The sequence below is a fragment of the Protopterus annectens genome, chromosome 9.part0 (genome assembly GCF_019279795.1).
Source record: "Protopterus annectens isolate FY-2018-M chromosome 9.part0, PAN1.0, whole genome shotgun sequence".
Taxonomy (NCBI): Eukaryota; Metazoa; Chordata; order Ceratodontiformes; family Protopteridae; genus Protopterus; species Protopterus annectens.
Window position 1 is genome coordinate 223694725 of NC_056743.1, and position 19455 is coordinate 223714179.

The 19455-nt window shown below is 37.2% G+C and overlaps 1 protein-coding gene across 4 annotated transcripts in view; it reads right to left on the reverse strand.

Moving 5' to 3' along the window:
- The window catches only part of INSC (INSC spindle orientation adaptor protein), a 1312382-nt gene that overhangs the window by 667336 nt on the left and 625591 nt on the right, over positions 1 to 19455 (reverse strand). For all 4 annotated transcript variants that reach the window (XM_044082782.1, XM_044082784.1, XM_044082780.1 and 1 more), the window contains exon 5: positions 9348 to 9471. In XM_044082782.1, coding sequence (XP_043938717.1) covers positions 9348 to 9471 — 124 coding nt within the window. The remainder of the gene's footprint in view (positions 1 to 9347; positions 9472 to 19455) is intronic.

The window sequence follows — 19455 nt, forward strand, 5'->3', positions numbered from 1 at the left end:
AATGCCATTTGGTCTTAATAAATGTACAAAAGCAACATTTAAAGCAGGAAAGCTGCAGCACCAAGAAAATCTCAGTCTGGAACAGGGATGTAATATAATAGAATGTGAGCAGCAGAAACTGTTTAAATATTTGGGTAATGATGAAAGATTGAGAATAAAACAAACAGATGTGAACAAAACTCAGTAAAGAATATTTTAGAAAACTAAAATTAATATTGAAAACAGCCCTGACATCTAAGAACAAAGTCCAAGCTATAAACCAGTTTGCTCTTCCTGTTCTAACTTACAGTTTGGGGGTGATTGACTGGCCTGAAAAGGTATTGGATCAGTTGGACAGAAAAACAAGAAAAATGCTTCGCTCTTAAGAAATGATATTTAAAGATCACTGTATACCAAGATTATATATTCCTAGTTCTGAAGGACATATGGGCCTCCTTGACAATTATTACATGTATAGATCTGCAATCCCAGAACTCCATACATATCTGCTGACCTCGCAAGATCCAAGCATACCAGAAGTTGACAGTCAGTCAACAACTGAATATGTCAAAAAAACAAAAGATAGAATATAAGGAGAAGTATCAGATGAGAAGGAAAGAAAATATGCAAAAAGCATAAATATAGTCATAAGTACAGAAACCGCCTAGAACAACCTCATGTTGATCTGGATCAAATGCAGGAATGGTTAAGGAGAGGTGAATTTAAACCAAAAGATGAAAGGTTATTATTGGCAGTCCAGGATAGTGGACTGCATACACATTGGTTTAAAAAATTAATCGAACACATGGGAGAGACATACAAATGTAGGTTTTGTAAAACAAAATTGGAAACACTCATACTTCTTGTTGGTGGGTGTGATACACTATTGGCAGAAGGACTGTTTACTGAAAGGCATAATAATATGGCAAGACTGCTACATTGTGGATTGTGCAAACATTGTAATACTGCGGTAGTTTAGAAGCATTGGAAACATTAGCCACAAAGCATTATAGAGAATGATGAAGTTTATATTGCATGGGATCTCCCATTACCAACAGTTCAAAAAATAGATGCGAGAAAACCATGTATAGTAATCCGTAAAACGAAGACAGAAGTAGCATTGATCATTGAAATTGCTGCACCCAGTGATTACAGTATCTTACAAAGAGATGCAACATCATAAACTACCAGGATTTGCAGGCAGAAATGAGGGCAGTGTGGAAGGATACACAGACAGTTCTAATAGTTGTAGTAGTAGTAAATCCGATAGGTCTCATAAAAAAAAAATTGATATTCTTATTTAGATGTGTTACTGATACGTGTAACTCCATATGATTTGCCAAAGGAGACAACTCTGAGTGCATTTTGGGTGCTGCAATGTACACTTTTGCCTAACATCATAGCTTGAAACAACACTAACTTCATGAACTTTAATTGTACTTTGACTTAGGAAAGGGGATCCATTCCCACCACGGTATTAGAAAACCAAAAGACTTAGAGAAATTAAATGGACTGACTCAAAGGATATTAAGAAAATTATTAAGAACAATAAATCTTTTCATTGGATTCCCTAATGATTTGCGAGAGAAGATATTACAGTGTTTTTGTTAACACAGACGTAAACATTTGAAAGTGTTATGAAAGCACATGAAAGAGAACATGGTAATCGGGTTTACAAGTAAACCAAATTGTTTTGTTCATTTTCTTATTGCCTTTGCAGGCAATGCTGCTGCATCAGGTCTGGTCAGTAGAAATTTTTTCACATAATAGTGTTTCTTTGTGTGTTGCAGAGTATCTTAACTGGTATAGTCAAGAAACTGTAAACAGTGCAGCCTGTGCTACATGCAACAGTTTCTGGGGAAAACTATTAGAAGCTGTTGCATCTGGATAATGAATATGCATATGCTTTGAAGGGGTCTATATCACATAATCGAAAGCTGATAACTCCAAACCTCAATGCCGCCAGCTTTAAACGTCGAAAGCTGACAACATCGAAGCTGCCAAAAAAAAACACTCTATGCAGGGGGGCAAGCCCCCTGCACCCCCCACACCCCCCACTACTTAAATATACCAACTCTGAGATCACACTACCGTGCAGTAAAGGAAAATCTTCCCTTCCTGCACTCTATGGCTATCTCCGTTCTGTGGTTCAACGTATTTGAACTTCGAGGTTTGAAGTTCGGATTTTTGCACTTCAGAGTTAGCTTTTGAATGTATGATATAAACCCACTTTGAAGTCAAAGATCAAAAATATTTATCTTTATTATCACTTTATTGCAAAAATTGTAGAAAGTTCTTTTTTTTCTTTTTTTTTTTTTTGCCGGTAGACATTATTATTTCAGATGAAAAATGGGAAGATTTGGACAGGCTGTTGGGAAAAAAGGAATGTGTTTGATAATGTAATCTTAAAGCAAACTCTATACAAGATTTAAATGAATAATTGTCAGCTTTGACATGGATTCTAAACTTAAAACACAAGCAATTTGTAAGCATTGTATTTGTAAGTTAAGTGCAATTAAACAGACAAAACGTTTTGCTTGGTTATTTGCTGTGCATGTGACTTTTAAACTTCTTGTAAACTAATTGGTTGATTGTTTTCATTGTTATGAAGAAATATAACATGTTAGCAGATGAAAATGCTAAATGGATTGAAAATTTAGCTTTTTTGTATTTCTGGTTTGGTGAGCTTCTTTATTTAGTTAATGAAATAGTCCATTCATAGTGTTTGCTATTTTGGAAGCGGTCTAACTATGTGAATACATTTTATGCTTAAAATAATCAGTGAAACCTGTTATAATCCAAGTTATGAGTTTAAATAGCCATATTTGCAAACAAAATCAACTGTTTTGTCCTTTAGACCATATATTGGCATATTGTTCAACATAAAAACAAAGTAAAAAAAAACTCCCGGTTAAGAAAAACATAGGCATTATGCAACAACCTAGCAAGTAAAAGAAACATCTCTATCTTAGATTACCACTAACTGCCAGATAGTTTGCACAGTGATACAAATGCCACTGTATAAGAATGGAAGATGACACACACATGAATGGATGATCTCTCTTCATTCCATCAGCTTAATTATTGGGTGTTACAGAAATAAAAATAAAGATAAAGAAATGCTTTTCCACAGGGCATTCAGTCATGATCAAACTAGAGTATTTGTACATGTATACTTTCACAAGAGCAGCCCACAGATAAACTGCTGTCACTGTTTTGATTGCCATTATGGGACTTGAGAATTGCAGACTATCTAGTCACTAGAAGTTCAGAGCACAAATAAATAAATAATGTTGCATCTGCAGGCCACCGGTCTACACACAACTGGAAAGATGATGCTAGGACTACTCACATCTATGAGCTTTATTGCTCATTAGTTGTATTAAAGACACCCATGAGATTTATTACTCATTAGTTGTACCAAAGACACCCGTTTATTTTTGAAGACCAAATTCAAGATAAAGCGTTACATTATGACTATAATGCAAACTATTCCTAAATGCACACAGAAAATGAGGACTGTAATGAAACAGAGAAATTGAAAAATACATTGAAAGGAAGGGACAGTCTGTTGAATACAGTCTTAGAATGGAGCAGCCAATTTTATTAACACAGTTAAGGTCTGGAACATGAGATCCAGACATGTCTCCATATCCGATTTTGAAAAAAACAACAGACAAGCATACCATAACCAGTCATTGTTCATTGTTTTGAAAATATTTATCATGAATGCTTAAGTGTTAGTTAATCGGATATGATAGATGTTGCAGATGGAAAATAACATAGATATTAACATAGGATGAAAAGGGGTCTATAAAAAAACTTTACACCTTCCTTAGCTGACATTCAGTATATTACAACCAAAACATGTAGACTTTCCAATAATTAGAACAATAAAACAACAAAAACATTGCACAACACTCATGGGGTGGAACATTGCTACCAACTTTAATTGACCAGTGAGGGAGATCTGCCCCTCCAATCCTAATCTCTGTATATACTCAGTCTCAGAGGAAAAAATTGGAAAATTTAAAAAGTGGCCATTATAAAACAGGAAGAACAACAGTATAAGCCACTAAAAATTTTCATACAGTCTCATTCTTCAGGTTAAAATATACAACAAAGTTAAACAGCAACCAATTTGTAGTTGTGCTCTAGGCTGCTAAGAGATGTCAGCTGGAAAACAAAGAAGTCAACCCGCTACCAACTTCACCATCTATATTTAATCTCCCATCCAGTCTTTACGTTTAGTAACAAATTACTAAAATTACTCCCCACATCTGAAGTTTTAAATTGCACTCATGGTATGCTCACTGAACATGATTATATAATTTCTCCTGTACAGTGTCATGCAAGTTTTCATGTTTGCTGACATGCTGGACAGGTTCTTTCTTACCAGCATAAAGCATATGCTACTAACATAAGGAGACAAATGCAATCCCCTTAGTCCTAGAGTATACAAATTTATCATTACAATACATCACCTCAGTAGCAGGGTTTTCAAATCTGTGTTTTCACTGTGTAATTTATTGCAAAGTACTGGCTTCCTAATATACTTCTCAAATGTGGTTACACTTAGGTTTGAGCCTCTGAAGACAATTTTACATTAGCATTAATATAAAAAAACTGTCTCATTCTTCCTAATAATCTGTTAATTCCTTTTACTAGTTATATTGTAATTAATGATAAATAAGAAAAATGCTTAGTCTTATTAACTCTACTAGCAGTCATCATTAATTGCTTGTAAACACTACCATATCCAAAGTATGGACTTAAGTCTCAGGATTCTCATTCAGACCTTATTTGTTGTAAGGAGGTATCAAATAACTCAGTGGAATAACTCCTCTCAATAAAATGCAATCTACAATTGTCAAAATGAAGCCATCTCCTTTGGCATAGGGGGGTAAAGCCTGTTTACATTCTAGGTGACTCGGTTTGGATTAGTGACTCATTCCTCTACTAGAGATGAAGTGCAGAAGATGATTATGTGTATTCTTGTTAGAGCAGATTAGGATCATCCAATTCCAGACTCCCTTAGAGGTGGTGCAGCACTGATGAAGATGGTCCAGATGCAGGAATTGCACATGGTAGCCCTCATTCTTGGTACTTGGAAGCATTTACTCACAGTGGAAAGAAATTGTGGATCCTGCTGAGATCCACATGCCAGGGGAGGGGTTAGAAACATACCTAATGTGTTAGGATGCTGAAATGGGTGCAGATTACTGCTGAGATTTCCTGTATGAAGGCTTCCCTGGACAGCTCTTACAGTCATTGAAAAATACTGAGGAAGGGGAAAAAGAAAGGGGCTGGATGATAAGGGGATGACTGGATAGCTAACGGCATAGTGGCGAAAAGATATAGAACTTACATTTACCGAATTTATCATGGGGAAAAACACAGGAATTTATTTATTGTTTTATTATTTTTATTTATTTACTTTATTTAACATTTGCTTATCGGGAAAGTCCTACTGGGACAGAACCCATTTTCAGCAGAGGCCCGAAGAGAAATGCTCCAGATGCATGTCTTTGGAATGTGGAAGGAAACTGGATCACCCATTGAAAACTCATGCGGATGAGGACATGTAATCTCGACATAGAAGGCAACCCAGCCAAGAATCAAATTGAAGAACCTCATGTTGTGAGCACCACTGCACCTCCCAATTTTTAGCCTTTGATTACTGGGAAAATCTTAGTGGGCAAATCCCCTTTTCAATAAAAAAACATGGAAAAAAACTCAACAGCACATACATTTTCTACAGGCAATTAGAATGACTTAACAATAAGATATATTAGATAATCATGTGCTATATTTAGTTTAAAGCTGATTACCATGTTAAATACACTATGCAGTATTTATAGGATGTTCAAATCCCAGTTACCTAAAGAATATTCAACATTATTTCACAGTTTATGTATAAAGTCACATATACATTTTAGTACTCAGACTGCAGATGTGCAAGTTATTTATTTGAGACCTGCAATCAAGTGAAAAATTATGAAGATTTTAAGATATTTACTTGACTTGATACTACAGGAGAGTAATGTTGCTGTAGAAGACCACGGATGTCTTATTGATAGGTATGATTTCTCTGGGATGTTAAAATACAGATGAGAAATTATTAGAAAAAGGGGTCTTACTAATGGGGGTGTAACACGTGCAGGACAGTTTTGTTGACATGTATGATTTCAAGAGGGTTTTAAATAGCAGATAAGATGAGATATTTTTGATGTGTTGGAACAGATTTCCACAGTTTATCTATAAAAAGTATAGGCATTCACCACTAAGTTTTCATATTTTTCAGTAAGCACTAAGTGCTGGTTCAGTGAAAGCTGTTCTCTGTAAGGCAAAAGCAATATTAATGTGAGTCTGGGCTGATAGATTAGGTAACACAAACCAGTTAGGGAACTAAAGTGTATGACAGTGGTGTGTTTGGTTAATGTAGTTACTTTGAATCTATGCAATCTTATTAGGCTGTAGGTTAGTCAAAACTGGTGAGGCATGCTGGAAAATAGGGACTGGATAGATATGAGCTATGATCTTATGTGCATGTCCTTAGGAAAGGTTTAACTTAAAGAAGTCTTCATTTACAATGGGTTTTTGAACAGCATATAGAATATGCTGACCAAATATTAAATTGTGGCCAGTTAGTATACCAAGTACTTTTTTGTTTTGTGCTAGCTGAATCCTAGTATTATAAACTAATGCTATTTTTAAATCAATGCAGTCATGTATTCAGCTTGTTTGCTTGTTTAAGAAGAGGACACTGTGGATCTTATAAAGCCAAGATAATTCATTTGCATTGCTTTAGAGAAGTAGAATGTGGATTTAACAGTTCTATTTCAAAGAAACAAAGAAAGGCCTCTTTAATAAAAAAAAAATGTGCACGGAGAATGAAATAATTTCAAAATAGTGTTTCCATTAGAGTTTTTGAGCGAGAGCAAAATCCTTGATTGAATAAAAGTATTTTAGACAGAAAGTAAGGACTCTTCTACTTGCATCTATTATTTATGTTTGGGAGTCTGAAGTTAATGTATATTTTTTCTTTTTTACAATGATAAACCAACTATGTTAGTATTTATAAATATTTATTACAAACTAATCAAAATGGAAATGCTTTAATAACATTGACAGAGCGGTCATTATTAATCATGGTTGACTATCCCTGCCCACTCCAATTACTTTTTAACATATGTTTGATTTTTTTCAAGTTTTATGAGACGCATTAGAATAGTAGTAGTATATCAGGTATTTCTAGACTGGCATTGCAATGTAATCATGTGTTGTATACAAATGTAACTGTATTAAGTCTGAACATTCTACTGCATTGTAACACTGTTAGCAACTCACCTTTAACAGAAAGATACAGGGAGATAGCAGTCACCCTTAGATATGAAGTTAACTCCTACGTTGTATCACTAACATCATGCGGTGGCATACCTCCCAACTGTACAGATTTTCACACAATGTCCAGATTTCTGCCTCATATTTTTGGTCTGTTCCTCATAAAATTTATTTTCTGGATTTTTGTGTAGAATCGGTGAGGACTGAATTCACTAAATAATGACAGTCATTTGAGTTTCAGACTTCATATCCTTCACAAAATGCATGGTAACATAATTCCTTTTATTCTAGCAACTTTTTTAAGTTTATAAGAGGAATATTTAAAATGCATTCCTATTTTACAGACATTGACCCCCCATTGTTTTTAGCTATGTCCAGATTTTTTGTAAGAGGTTGAGAGCTATGTACAGTGGCAAAATATACTATTGCTTAAAAGGGTGAATGGTGCAGTGGTGTACAAGCTGTATATTATAAACCATGATACGGCTCAACTCTATCTGTTACACCTGGAGTACATTCATGTGACCTTTCACAGGATATACTTTACGTCTGGAGAAGGCAATTCCTGTTTCAAATTTACTTGTTTAACCTTGCCTGCAAAATGGTTATTTCCTTCTATCTTGGATATATATGCTATATGAAGTGGGACTGATGGTCTATGGTAACTGTTGTATGTTCAGTCCATCTATCCATTCATCCATCCATCCATCCATCTAGAGCATTATATGATTCATTCCTTTTAGCATGATTGCAGGTGGAGTCCATCCTGGTAAGCAAAGGAAACAAGAAGAAATCAACTCTTCTTGTGATGGAAGTCCCAACAACAGGCAGAAATGCTCACAATTGTGGCTAATTTAAAATTGCCAGTGTATCTACCATCATGTCTTTGGAATGCAGAAGGAAATCAAAACCCCACTAAACCCCCAAAGAAATGCAGAGAGATAACATTAACATTAGGCAGAAGATTCCTGCGCTTAGAACTGAACTGGAGATCTGTACCCCAAAGAAATGCAGAGAGATAACATTAACATTAGGCAGAAGATTCCTGCACTTAGAACTGAACTGGAGATCTGTACCCCAAAGAAATGCAGAGAGATAACATTAACATTAGGCAGAAGATTCCTGCGCTTAGAACTGAACTGGAGATCTGTACCCCAAAGAAATGCAGAGAGATAACATTAACATTAGGCAGAAGATTCTTGCGCTTAGAACTGAACTGGAGATCTGTACCCCAAAGAAATGCAGAGAGATAACATTAACATTAGGCAGAAGATTCCTGCGCTTAGAACTGAACTGGAGATCTGTACCCCAAAGAAATGCAGAGAGATAACATTAACATTAGGCAGAAGATTCCTGCGCTTAGAACTGAACTGGAGATCTGTACCCCAAAGAAATGCAGAGAGATAACATTAACATTAGGCAGAAGATTCCTGCGCTTAGAACTGAACTGCAGATCTGTGTGCTCTGAAGAACTAGTGATAAAATCTGTATGATTATGCTAACACATATGCTTAAAGTCTTTGGCATTATATTCTTCATGACTTCTGATAAGTATTATTTTTTCTGATGGAGGCATCCTTTATGAAAATAAATGAAGCATACCTTGAGAAAAAATGTCCTTTGTTGGCTTGATAACTCTCACAAGGATAGTGTTCTCTTTTCAGGGAGCACTTGAAATGATATTTATACTACTAAGGGAAATTTTGCCAAGGCATTAGCAAACTTCCCCTGCTCTTTCCCTTAAGTGCCATAGGATCATTTACATCAATCTGAGATACCAAGAGCTCAAAAAGTTGAGGTCTCCATTTAATATCTCATCCAAAGGACAACAAACTCATGAGTGCATCAGCCCCTTATTCTGTACTGTAGTATCAGTACTTGATCTACCTGGTGTTGGAACAAAATCCACTGCCTTCTGCACCAAAGGTGAGTGCACTACCTGTTGTGCTACTGATACACTACTTTATTTAAATTATTTGTATTATTTTATTAGCTCTGTTGCAAAGCTGTCCATTTAAGCTCACCTGAATTTCTTGAGACAATGCTAGTTCAATCATCTGACTGAAAAGTTGTCCAACGCAAGATAGTGTTTCAGAAATAGAAGCTTTCATTGTTGATAATGTCTGTTCTTCATTTATGTGTGTGCATCTGCAAAAAGAAACAGTGTTGTTAAAATCTTTTAACAAGTGAAGAAAGTACAAAACCATTGTATTAACAGCAACAGGATAGTGGATAATATATCTCTTTTAATATGATATTTGAAAAAGTGGCACCAGCATAAGGTCAAAACTTTGGTAATACAATTTAGAATTAATGAAACGCAGATGAAATAACACTGTTCAAATGCAATTAAAAATGCAGAGTGAGTGAACAATGGATTTTTTAGTAATCTAAAATAATTCACAATACAAAAGGTCACTAAAAGAAAAAAAAGACTAAGAATAACAACCCCTACAAAATGGGGTAGTACTGAGGTATTACAAAAAGGCAAATTACAAAGTGGCAAAGACCAGACTCAAGCAAAGATATTATGAGTGTGTAGATAGTCAATCTCTCAGCCAAATGCATTTAAAATATATTTTATTTCAAATTTAGCGCAGTGTGAACTAAATCTCTCTCTTTATCTATATGATTGTCTATCAGTAGAAAACCCCATACTTTACTCACACAAACATACAATGTAACAACTATGCCGAAATTTCTGGTAGTGATAAATGTGTAAGAGCCATCATATAGTTAACAGTCAACACAAAATTTCTGTTTTGAGGAATTTTTCTCTTTAGTATGTGCTTCAAAAAATTATTAGACCATCTTAATGGGCAACAGCTGCTGGCTAAGTCATTCATTTTCTTATATGTTGTGGATTTAAGAAAAGGACAACATATGAGTCCATATTCTTGTTACCATCATCTTCCTCTTTAATATAGTCAAAGACTTTGAGGAGAAATGAAGCTCTTCTAGCTGTGTTTTTGAATTACCACACTTGACCTTACTACTGGTCACTGCAAGAGCAGGAAAGTGGCAAATTGTTTTTATTGCTAAATAATATAAGCTGTTGTTTTTGTTTTGCCAATTGAAATATTTCTTCTTACTGGGGAAGGGTTCTGCTGTTTGGGCACTGAGTTTGCTTTGTGGTGGAAGGTACATTTGCTGGAGTTCTGGGGATTTCACTCACCCCAGGTAATAAAAGCAATAGTAGACAATTGGCTGCTTGGCTGTATTGTAGCTGTTTAAATTGCTGTGCTTTGCACGCCATTGTCTGCCATCTGGCTGGGCTACTCTGAACTCTGCTTTAGGTCACTTGCTGTATCTTTGAATTACTGGATGTTTCCTTACTACTATGCCCTCCAAGATCAGAGAAGTGGAAAATTACATATCCGTGATGATTTATTTTTGTAATAGCTTAAGCTACTGTTGCTGATTTTTGATTGTGCAAATTTAAAATGTTTTATTTACTAGGGAAAGGTTCTGTTGTTTGGGACAGCGAGTTTGCTATCTGAGAAAACATAAATTTGTAGGTGATCTATGTTTTTCACTCACCCCTTGGAATTAAAATAATAGATGCTATTTGGCTGTACTTTTGCTGTTTAAAGTATTTTTCATTTCCTGCTACTGTGCTCTGTTTAGCTGCGCTGCTCTGCACTGATCTGGGCAAAGTACAGTGTAGGGGTATAGTGCACATTATATTCCTAAGTTCCTGATTTTGATTTTCAATAGTCTCTGTGTCCCTATACTGTTTCCTCATATTTTGAACCATAATTCAGCATAATTGCTTAGCCCTTGCCATAGTGTAGTCACGGATTACCTTACTGCACCATGGTGCAACATCTACCTCCTATATGTTCAAAGTAACATTCTGCAGCAATAAGGTGTGCCTGCTAATCTTGTACAGTATAGTGTAACCTCCTCCCAGCTAAAACTGGCAGCATGATGCAGTGTCCTTCTATTACAGTCAGACCAGGGTAAAACAAGTTATTTGTAATCACCCTATAATGTGCTTTACTTATACCTTCAGGTTGCATAAAACTGGAAGGTACTCTGCAAAGTGCTGCCAACACCTTGGTAATCCTTGGTAGGTACATAGACTGAATCATAAATAGCTACATTGCTGGTACTCCCATTATCCTTTTAACTATTACTGTATACCAGACTCTCAAACTATGTGACCGCAGCCTGTCCTTGCACCATTCCTTGCCAGATTATTAGCAGTAGAAATTCTGAAGCTGAGCACGAATTGTCTCATCCTTACAGGCAGTCCTCACAGACTGAATCTACGTGTGAGAGTTAAACATATATACTGAATTTGCAGGCTAGTCTGTCACTTAAACACATAGTCAGCAACCACAAAGTTCTCACTTCAGTACCAGTATGTCATTCATCAGTAAGTAAGTCTTCTTGTCTTGTGGTACTTAATAAATCTCATCTTAAGCCAAAAAAGGCTTGTGAGGCAAAACTCTGATACACAAATTCCTCAGAAAGATAAAGACATATAACCACTTGTATACACAACACCTGCCAAAACAATGACTACTAAGAGAGGTGACTAAGCTGGCCTACCTAAGCCTGTTCAGATTCATTGTCCTGTCTCTGCTCACAGAAATGTCGTAGTCATATATAACCCCAGACTAATACAGCCAGATGCACCCTTCACTAGGATGAGCAGGGAGGGGGTGACCATTAGCTGCCTATCAGGTGCCAGGATAGGACAGATTACTAGGCCCTCATCTCTGTTTACACCAGGTATACATATCATGTGATCATTGTCATTTTAGGTGTCAATGACTGGGGATGGATACCCTTGGATTATGTAAATAGAGATGTGGTAGAGCTCTCTGAGTACTCACTTAAGGCTCATATGCAACTAGTCTTGAACTGCATTCTGCTTTTGCTGAGAATGATGCCTGAATATAAACAAAAGGTAATTGAATTCAACAATTGGATTAGTTACTGTCATTCTAGCTTTATAGACTCTCACAACGTGTCCAGATGCTTCCTTGTCAGTATGAAGCACTATCTTACTGATCTGTACTTGAATCTGTTCTACCTCAGCCTCTTGTCTGGTTTTATGCCAGAAGTCTGGAAAACTGCTGTAACCATCCACCACTACAAGAGTGGTGACATTAGCAATCCTGGCAACTATAAACCATTAAATCCTACCAGCCTTATAAAGGAGTGTATCATTCTGGACCTCATAAACAAAGATATTGGCAGCATACAGGTCTCTCAATCTAAACCAATTTGGATTTATGCAATGAAGATCCTTCCTGCTTAAACTAATGAACTTCTTTGAAAAAGCCTCTGTGTTACTAGATATGGGCAAGCTGATATCCGCAACCGTGGCCTTCAGTACAATTCAGCATTTGGGGGTTTAACAGACAAATGGATCAACCTTATGTAAAATGTTATATATAGCCTGCAGGATAGCTTACCAAGTCAATGTCAGAACCCAACAAATTAAGCTTGGGGCGCACACTTCCGGAAAAAGCTTGTATGGCTTGGTACTGAGGCTGCTCCTGTTATTAACTCAGCTGATTTCAAAAACTGATTTCAATGGTCTTTGGCTAACCAGCTTTGCAGATGATTATTTACTTAGTGTTGTTATCAGCTCATCTATCTCTGCTAGTACCCAGGGCAGTTTTCTGATCTAGCCCCAACTCCATGTTGAGGAGCAGAAAAAGAAACAAAAAGGCCCCAACTTTTAATGCCCTGTCAGCATACATTTCTGAATGCTGGTACATACAGAGTGCTGATGCTGAAACACTTCGGCTCTGACTGCAAATGCTGTACGGGCATTCAAAAACTGAATGCTAGTAATGCTGATTCTACCCTCTGACACCTTGTGCTTAGGGTGGATACCCCTTTGCCCAACCCTACTTACATCTTTATATGCATCTACCACATAAACAGCATCAATTCCCTCAAAACTGATACAGTTTTTAGGGACCGGGGCACTGTCACTGACACTGAATTATACTTTGAGTACAATGTATATGTGGTCTAGATGATTTCCACGAGTATATCTTACAGATCTAAGGATGCTGTCATTCATCTTCAGTCCTTGCTTTACCATGTATTTTTCCTGACACAAGATTTCACATGAAAGACTCCATTGTTTCCTCACTAAGAAAATTAATGACCCGAGTTCCATGTTCTATATGTAATCCGTCGCTCTTTATCATCTAGTACAAACTCTTTTAATGTGACCTTTGCCTAATCTATAATTCCTAACATGACCCTGACTTACATAACTGCTTGCATGAATGCAAACCCTATAACATCATGAATACCTATACAACAGACCCAAACCTCCATCTTAACATAAACAGAACCTACTGTCTAGACAGAAATCTCTCTCAGAGATTTCCTGTCATCTGGAACAGTTTCCCCTTCAAATAAAACAAAGTAACCCTCTTCATCCACAGTCTAGACAGATTGATGCAAAACTGTAAATTTGCCCTAGGTCTAGTCTCGCAGTCCAAAATAGAAAGAAATAACACATGATGTGGTTTGCATGGGCAAGGCTGCAAGTGAGCTACCTGATGATCTATTTTATTTATTTTATTTTACATTTCTTGACCGGGATAATCCGACTGGATGCGTGTCCATTTTCAGCGGAGGCCCGGGGAGAAAAGCTCCAAGGGTAAGCAGATACCGCATTACATAATACCAGCATTACATATTACAAACAGACTATTTACAGAGATACAGAGATTACATAAGTAAGCAAGTTAAACAAGTTCCACAGGTTACAGTTAATCCTGAGCGCAAATCAGGATTAAATTAAATTACACAGTAAACTGGTTAGCAGATTTTTACACATTCTAGAGAGTTAGCCAGTCTTGATACATTGACATAGCCAGTTAAGTGACAAATGTTGTTTGAGTCTAGTTTTAAATTGACCTAAGGTGGAAAGTAAGGTAATATCAGGTGGAAGAGAGTTCCAGGATCTACTTACAGAGTTTGCAAAGAAAGAATCACCGGCTGTGTTATTAAGTTTGCTAGTCTGAATTAGTAGTCTGTTAGAGGATCAAAGTGGTCTAGGATTGTTATAGGGGGTGATAATATTTTTAAATGCAGGAGTATTGTCCGGATTATAGAGGATTTTATAGGCCATTATCAGTTGGTTATACTGGATTAGGCTGGGTAGTTCAAGCCACCTAAGCAGATTTAGATTGATGCAATGATGTGTCCTAAAAGGCAGCCCAGTGGCAAACCTGGCAATGTGGTTGTAGCAAATTGAGAGTTTGTTAAGGACAGTCTTGTTTAAATTCGAGAGTAGAGGGGATGCATACAGAAGAGTTGAAAGAAGGTGAGAGCGAGCTATGACAATTTTAGCTGGAGGGGTTAGGAAGGCTTTTATTCTATAAAATGACCCTAGTTTTTTATTGATGGTTTTGATAGTTTGGTTAACATGTAGGTCAAATTTTAGATTATTGTCTATGATGACACCTAATAGTTTTGTAGAGGGATCAGGAGAGATTATTGTGCCATCATTTGATTTTATGGTAAAGGTGAAAGCGGTAGACCTACTTGTAGGTGAAAATAACAGCATTTTAGTTTTTTGGGATTTAGGATCAGACGATGTTCAGAAAGCCAGTTTTCTATCGTATTAAAGGTAATCTGGGTAGCTGACCATAACTCTACTGGAGATGTGGCTGAGCAAATCAGAGTAGAGTCATCAGCATATTGGATACAGCTAACTTTTGGGATGACAGTATAAAGGTTGTTAATGAAGATGGAGAACAGCAAGGGCCCTAGTATAGAGCCTTGTGGTACTCCAAGGGTGTTAGGTAGAAGGTTAGAGAGTTTGTTCTGCCAGAGGACAGCCTGCTGTCGACCATTCAGGTAGGATTGAAACCATTGAAGGGCTCTAGTATCTAGACAGAATGTTTGCAGGGTGTGGATTAAAAGTTGGTGATCAACCATATCGAATGTCTTGGAAAGATCCAAGAAGAGGGCTGAGGATATTTAATTATTGTTGCGATTATGGTTTATGGTGTTGGTAAAGGCTGGGAGGGCTGAAGTGGTGCTGTGATGAGGATGGAAGCCATGCTGAGTGTCTGCCATAAGGTGATTCTGGATTAGGTGGTCCATGAGTTGTCTATGAATACATTTTTCCATAATCTTTGCAAGTGGAGCGAGTATAACTATTGGCCTTAATTGGAGAATTCATTAGAGCTGCCTCCTTGTGAAGTGGGATTACATAGGATATTTTCCAGATGGTGGGAATTTTAGCTTCTACTATGGTTTGATTGATTAGTATTGAGATGGGGTAAGCAATAGCATCAGCTGATTTTTGTAGGTACTCAGCAGGGAGTTGATCAGCAGAAAGTGTAGTAGGTTTTCATTTTTTGATCAAGGTACGGATAAGTGAAGTGGTGACTGGCTGGAATCTGAATGCGAGTAGGTTTCTAGAGGTGCTACTTTCAGGACCAACGGAGCTAGGAGGTAGTTGGCTAGCTGGGGCTTGAATTGTCTCAGTAAAGAATCGGTTAAAACTGTCAGAAACATCTTCAGGGGTTTTATCACTAGTGGATTGGGGTTGAAGTTTGTCCAGGATGTAGTAGATTATTTAAACCTGCCCAAAACTTCTGAGGGTTATTTTGATTTACTGTCTGTAAATTACAGTAGTATTGTTTTTTGTCTTGTAAAATTGATTTTTTGGTTTCGTTCCTGAATTGCCTGTATTTAATGTGATCTTGAGGGTCTTTAGAAAAACGCCATAAAGCCCATGCTTTGTTTCTAAGGGTAATTTTGAGTTTAGACTCTTTAGAAAGCCATGGCACAGTTTTTGCCTTGGTTCTCTTTGAACAAACAGGTGCATGCAAATCAAGGATCTTAAGGAATTTGTTGTTAAAGTATGCTACTGCTTCCTCTAAGGGGAGGTGTTGTAGAATAGACCAATTCCATGAGTTTAGTTCTTGTTGGAATTTGGCAAGGTCAAAGTTTTTATTGTTTCTAACCTTTCTGAGTAAGGGTTGTTGGGAATTAATGGTTTTGTGCTTAATTACATATGTGAGAAGGTGATCGCGTAGGCCATCAAGGAGGGTACCAGAGGTGTACAGTTGGGGGTGACTATTTATGAGTACCCAGTCAAGTATACTTTCTTTTTGGTTGGGTTTACCTATCCTGGTAAGGGTGGATATAATTTGTGTAAATGCATGCAGGTTAATATGGGTGGTTGGGGATTCTGAGGAACAGGTGCCCCAGTCTATGTTAAAGTCTCCAAGTAGTACAGTTTCTTGGGGGTAGTGACATGATAGCCAGTGCAGGATATCTTCAAATGTAGATATATTGTTGCCCAGGGGAATGTACATACAGATGATATTAATGCATTTATTTTTATTAAGTTGCAATTTGGTGGTAAGACTCTCCGAGTTATTAATCTGAGGTGGTTGTATTACATCTATGGTGACATTCAACTCAGATTTATAGAGTACAGCTAACCCAACCCTTCCTCGAAGCACAATCCAGCCTGTGTATGTTGTACCCAGGTGGTAACACTTCATTGTCTTTAGTGTTAGGTTTTAACCAGGTTTTAGATAAACAGAGAATCTCCGGGGAGTGAACATCCAGACGTGCATGCAATTCATGTACCTTGTTATTAATGCTTCTAATATTGAGATGACAAGCTAGGAGAGAGTTAGTTGGCCTATTAATTGTAGGTTTGTAGCTTAGATTGCAAGTAGAGGGGATATGTGTATCTGAAGTGAGTGGGCCAGGGTTGGGGTGAATATCACCACCAAGTATTAGGTTGAGTCTATACTTGGTGATGAACTTCAGGAATTTGTTTATTAGTTTGGTGTAGTGTTTGGATCTAGAGCTAATGTGCCTGGGTTTGAGATGTTGATAGACTGAACAAGATGTTGGATAGGATCTGGTACTGTAAGTATGGTTGAAGGTGGAAGGATTTACAGCTGGGGTGATAGTATGGCCTTTTGGGACCTGAAATCTTGTGAGAAACTAGTTTTCATACAAGGTAAGGAGGTGTGGTGCGAACAAGAGGGGTAGTAAAGAGGAGTATATCATTATCTGTGATTCAGCTAGTGAGTTAAGGAACTGTTTTACATGGTGATGCAACAGCAGAAGATAGAGTGGTGAGGTAAAGGTACTGGAAGGGGGATGGGAGAATGCCAGATGAAAGCTAATAGGTGCTATTAAAATGTAGGTAGATGAATGGGGTGGCTGGAATTATCCTAGATGAAAGCAGGTAGGATCTAGAACGTGGGGGAGTGGCTATAGTACTATAAAATTAGAGGTACTGGGAGCGGGAGGGAATTGGGGGCAGGGGTTTAAGAGAGCCCAGCGTGAGGGTTGTTGCAGTTTACAAGGTTTCCTAAGGTGTCCTAAAGCTATAAGGAAAGTATTATAGCTCTTAATGTAAGAGTCAATTTACTTAAGTTACAGAGGAAGGAGGCAAACACTCAAGTAGAAAAAAAGAGCCCTATGGCTGACCAAAATGGTGACCTGCTTAATTGCATAGCACAGTAAGTGAAAGCTTAACAAATGCTTTTTGTGTGTGCAACCTACTCTATTTAAATGATGAGACAAACTGATTGCAGTCCTGTAGACACCGTTTTGTAGGGAACTGTAGAGTTCAACTAGGAAAAGAGAAAAGCAGAGATTCTAGGGTAAGCTTCAGTAAAGGTTTAATAGAGATGTAATCATTTAAACCAGGTTCCTTGTTTGATTCTAAAAGAATCTGCCAGTACGTTTCCTGACATTCCAGTTTTGCCTGCCATGGCCCACCCCTGGGATCTTGGTTAACACCTTCTAGTACAAAAAACTGATATTTAGCTGTAGGGCATACTAATGTGTGCTTGTACAGGGCATTAGTATCATTCTTTTTAGATATGTCGTACATATGCTCATAAATTCTGCGTTTTAGTGTACGCTCTGTTTTGCCCACATAGTATGCTGGACAATGTAAACAACAAGCTAAATAGACTACTCCATGACTATTGCAGTTGAAGTACGCTGTACCCCGGATGGTTCTGTTATGGACTGAAAGATGTATTTCTTCTTTGTGCACAATGTAAGAACATTGTGCACATGATCCACATCTATATGTACCTTTACGTCTGTGAGATGTATATCTATGGGAAAATCCTGTTTCCAATATGTTTTTAACATTTTTCCCTTTGCGGAAAACAGTTCTGATATCCTTGCCATGTATATTCTCCAGGTCAGTGATGTCCTTGAATATGTCCCATTCCTTACAAACAATCTCCTGAATAACACTAGAGTTTGCACTAAACCCTGTAATAAAGGCTTTTTTATAATCTATTTGGTCATTGGAACTAACAGGGACATTAGCAGGTATTCCCAAACCTAATATAGGTCTGAACCTGTCCTTTCTTCCCTCTTTGACTTCCCCCCATATGTTGTAAATAAATTCCTTTGGATAACCCCTGTCCCTGAACATTTGGAACAGTTTCTGACATTCTGCTAAGAAATCTTCCTCGTGGGAAGTCATTCGGGAAGCTCTGACCAATTGGCCCTTAACGATACCCCTTTTCTGATACATGGGGTGTGAACTGTGAAAATGTATATAGCTGTTAGAAAACGTGGGTTTTCTATAAATAGTGGATCTAAAAGAACCCTGGTCGATCCTGAGAAACACATCTAAATATTCTACACCACCTTCGTGTATTTGATAAGTGAATGTAAGGAAGTCTGTAGTAGATGCCAAGAATTCCATAAAATCCTTTATGGCATCTACAGGACCTGTCTAAAAAGAATGATACTAATGCCCTGTACAAGCACACATTAGTATGCCCTACAGCTAAATATCAGTTTTTTGTACTAGAAGGTGTTAACCAAGATCCCAGGGGTGGGCCATGGCAGGCAAAACTGGAATGTCAGGAAACGTACTGGCAGATTCTTTTAGAATCAAACAAGGAACCTGGTTTAAATGATTACATCTCTATTAAACCTTTACTGAAGCTTAAGGCTATCAGTATATAACTTTTTATATACACTATACTAGTTATATTTATTTCTTTGTATTGAATTATCAACTAATATGTTTTTTCTATGTCTTGTAATATTTTAATATGTACACAATATTTTTAAAGTATTTTAAATTATACATTTCTGCTTGTCCTTTTGTAAAAAACCTGATTGGTTTCA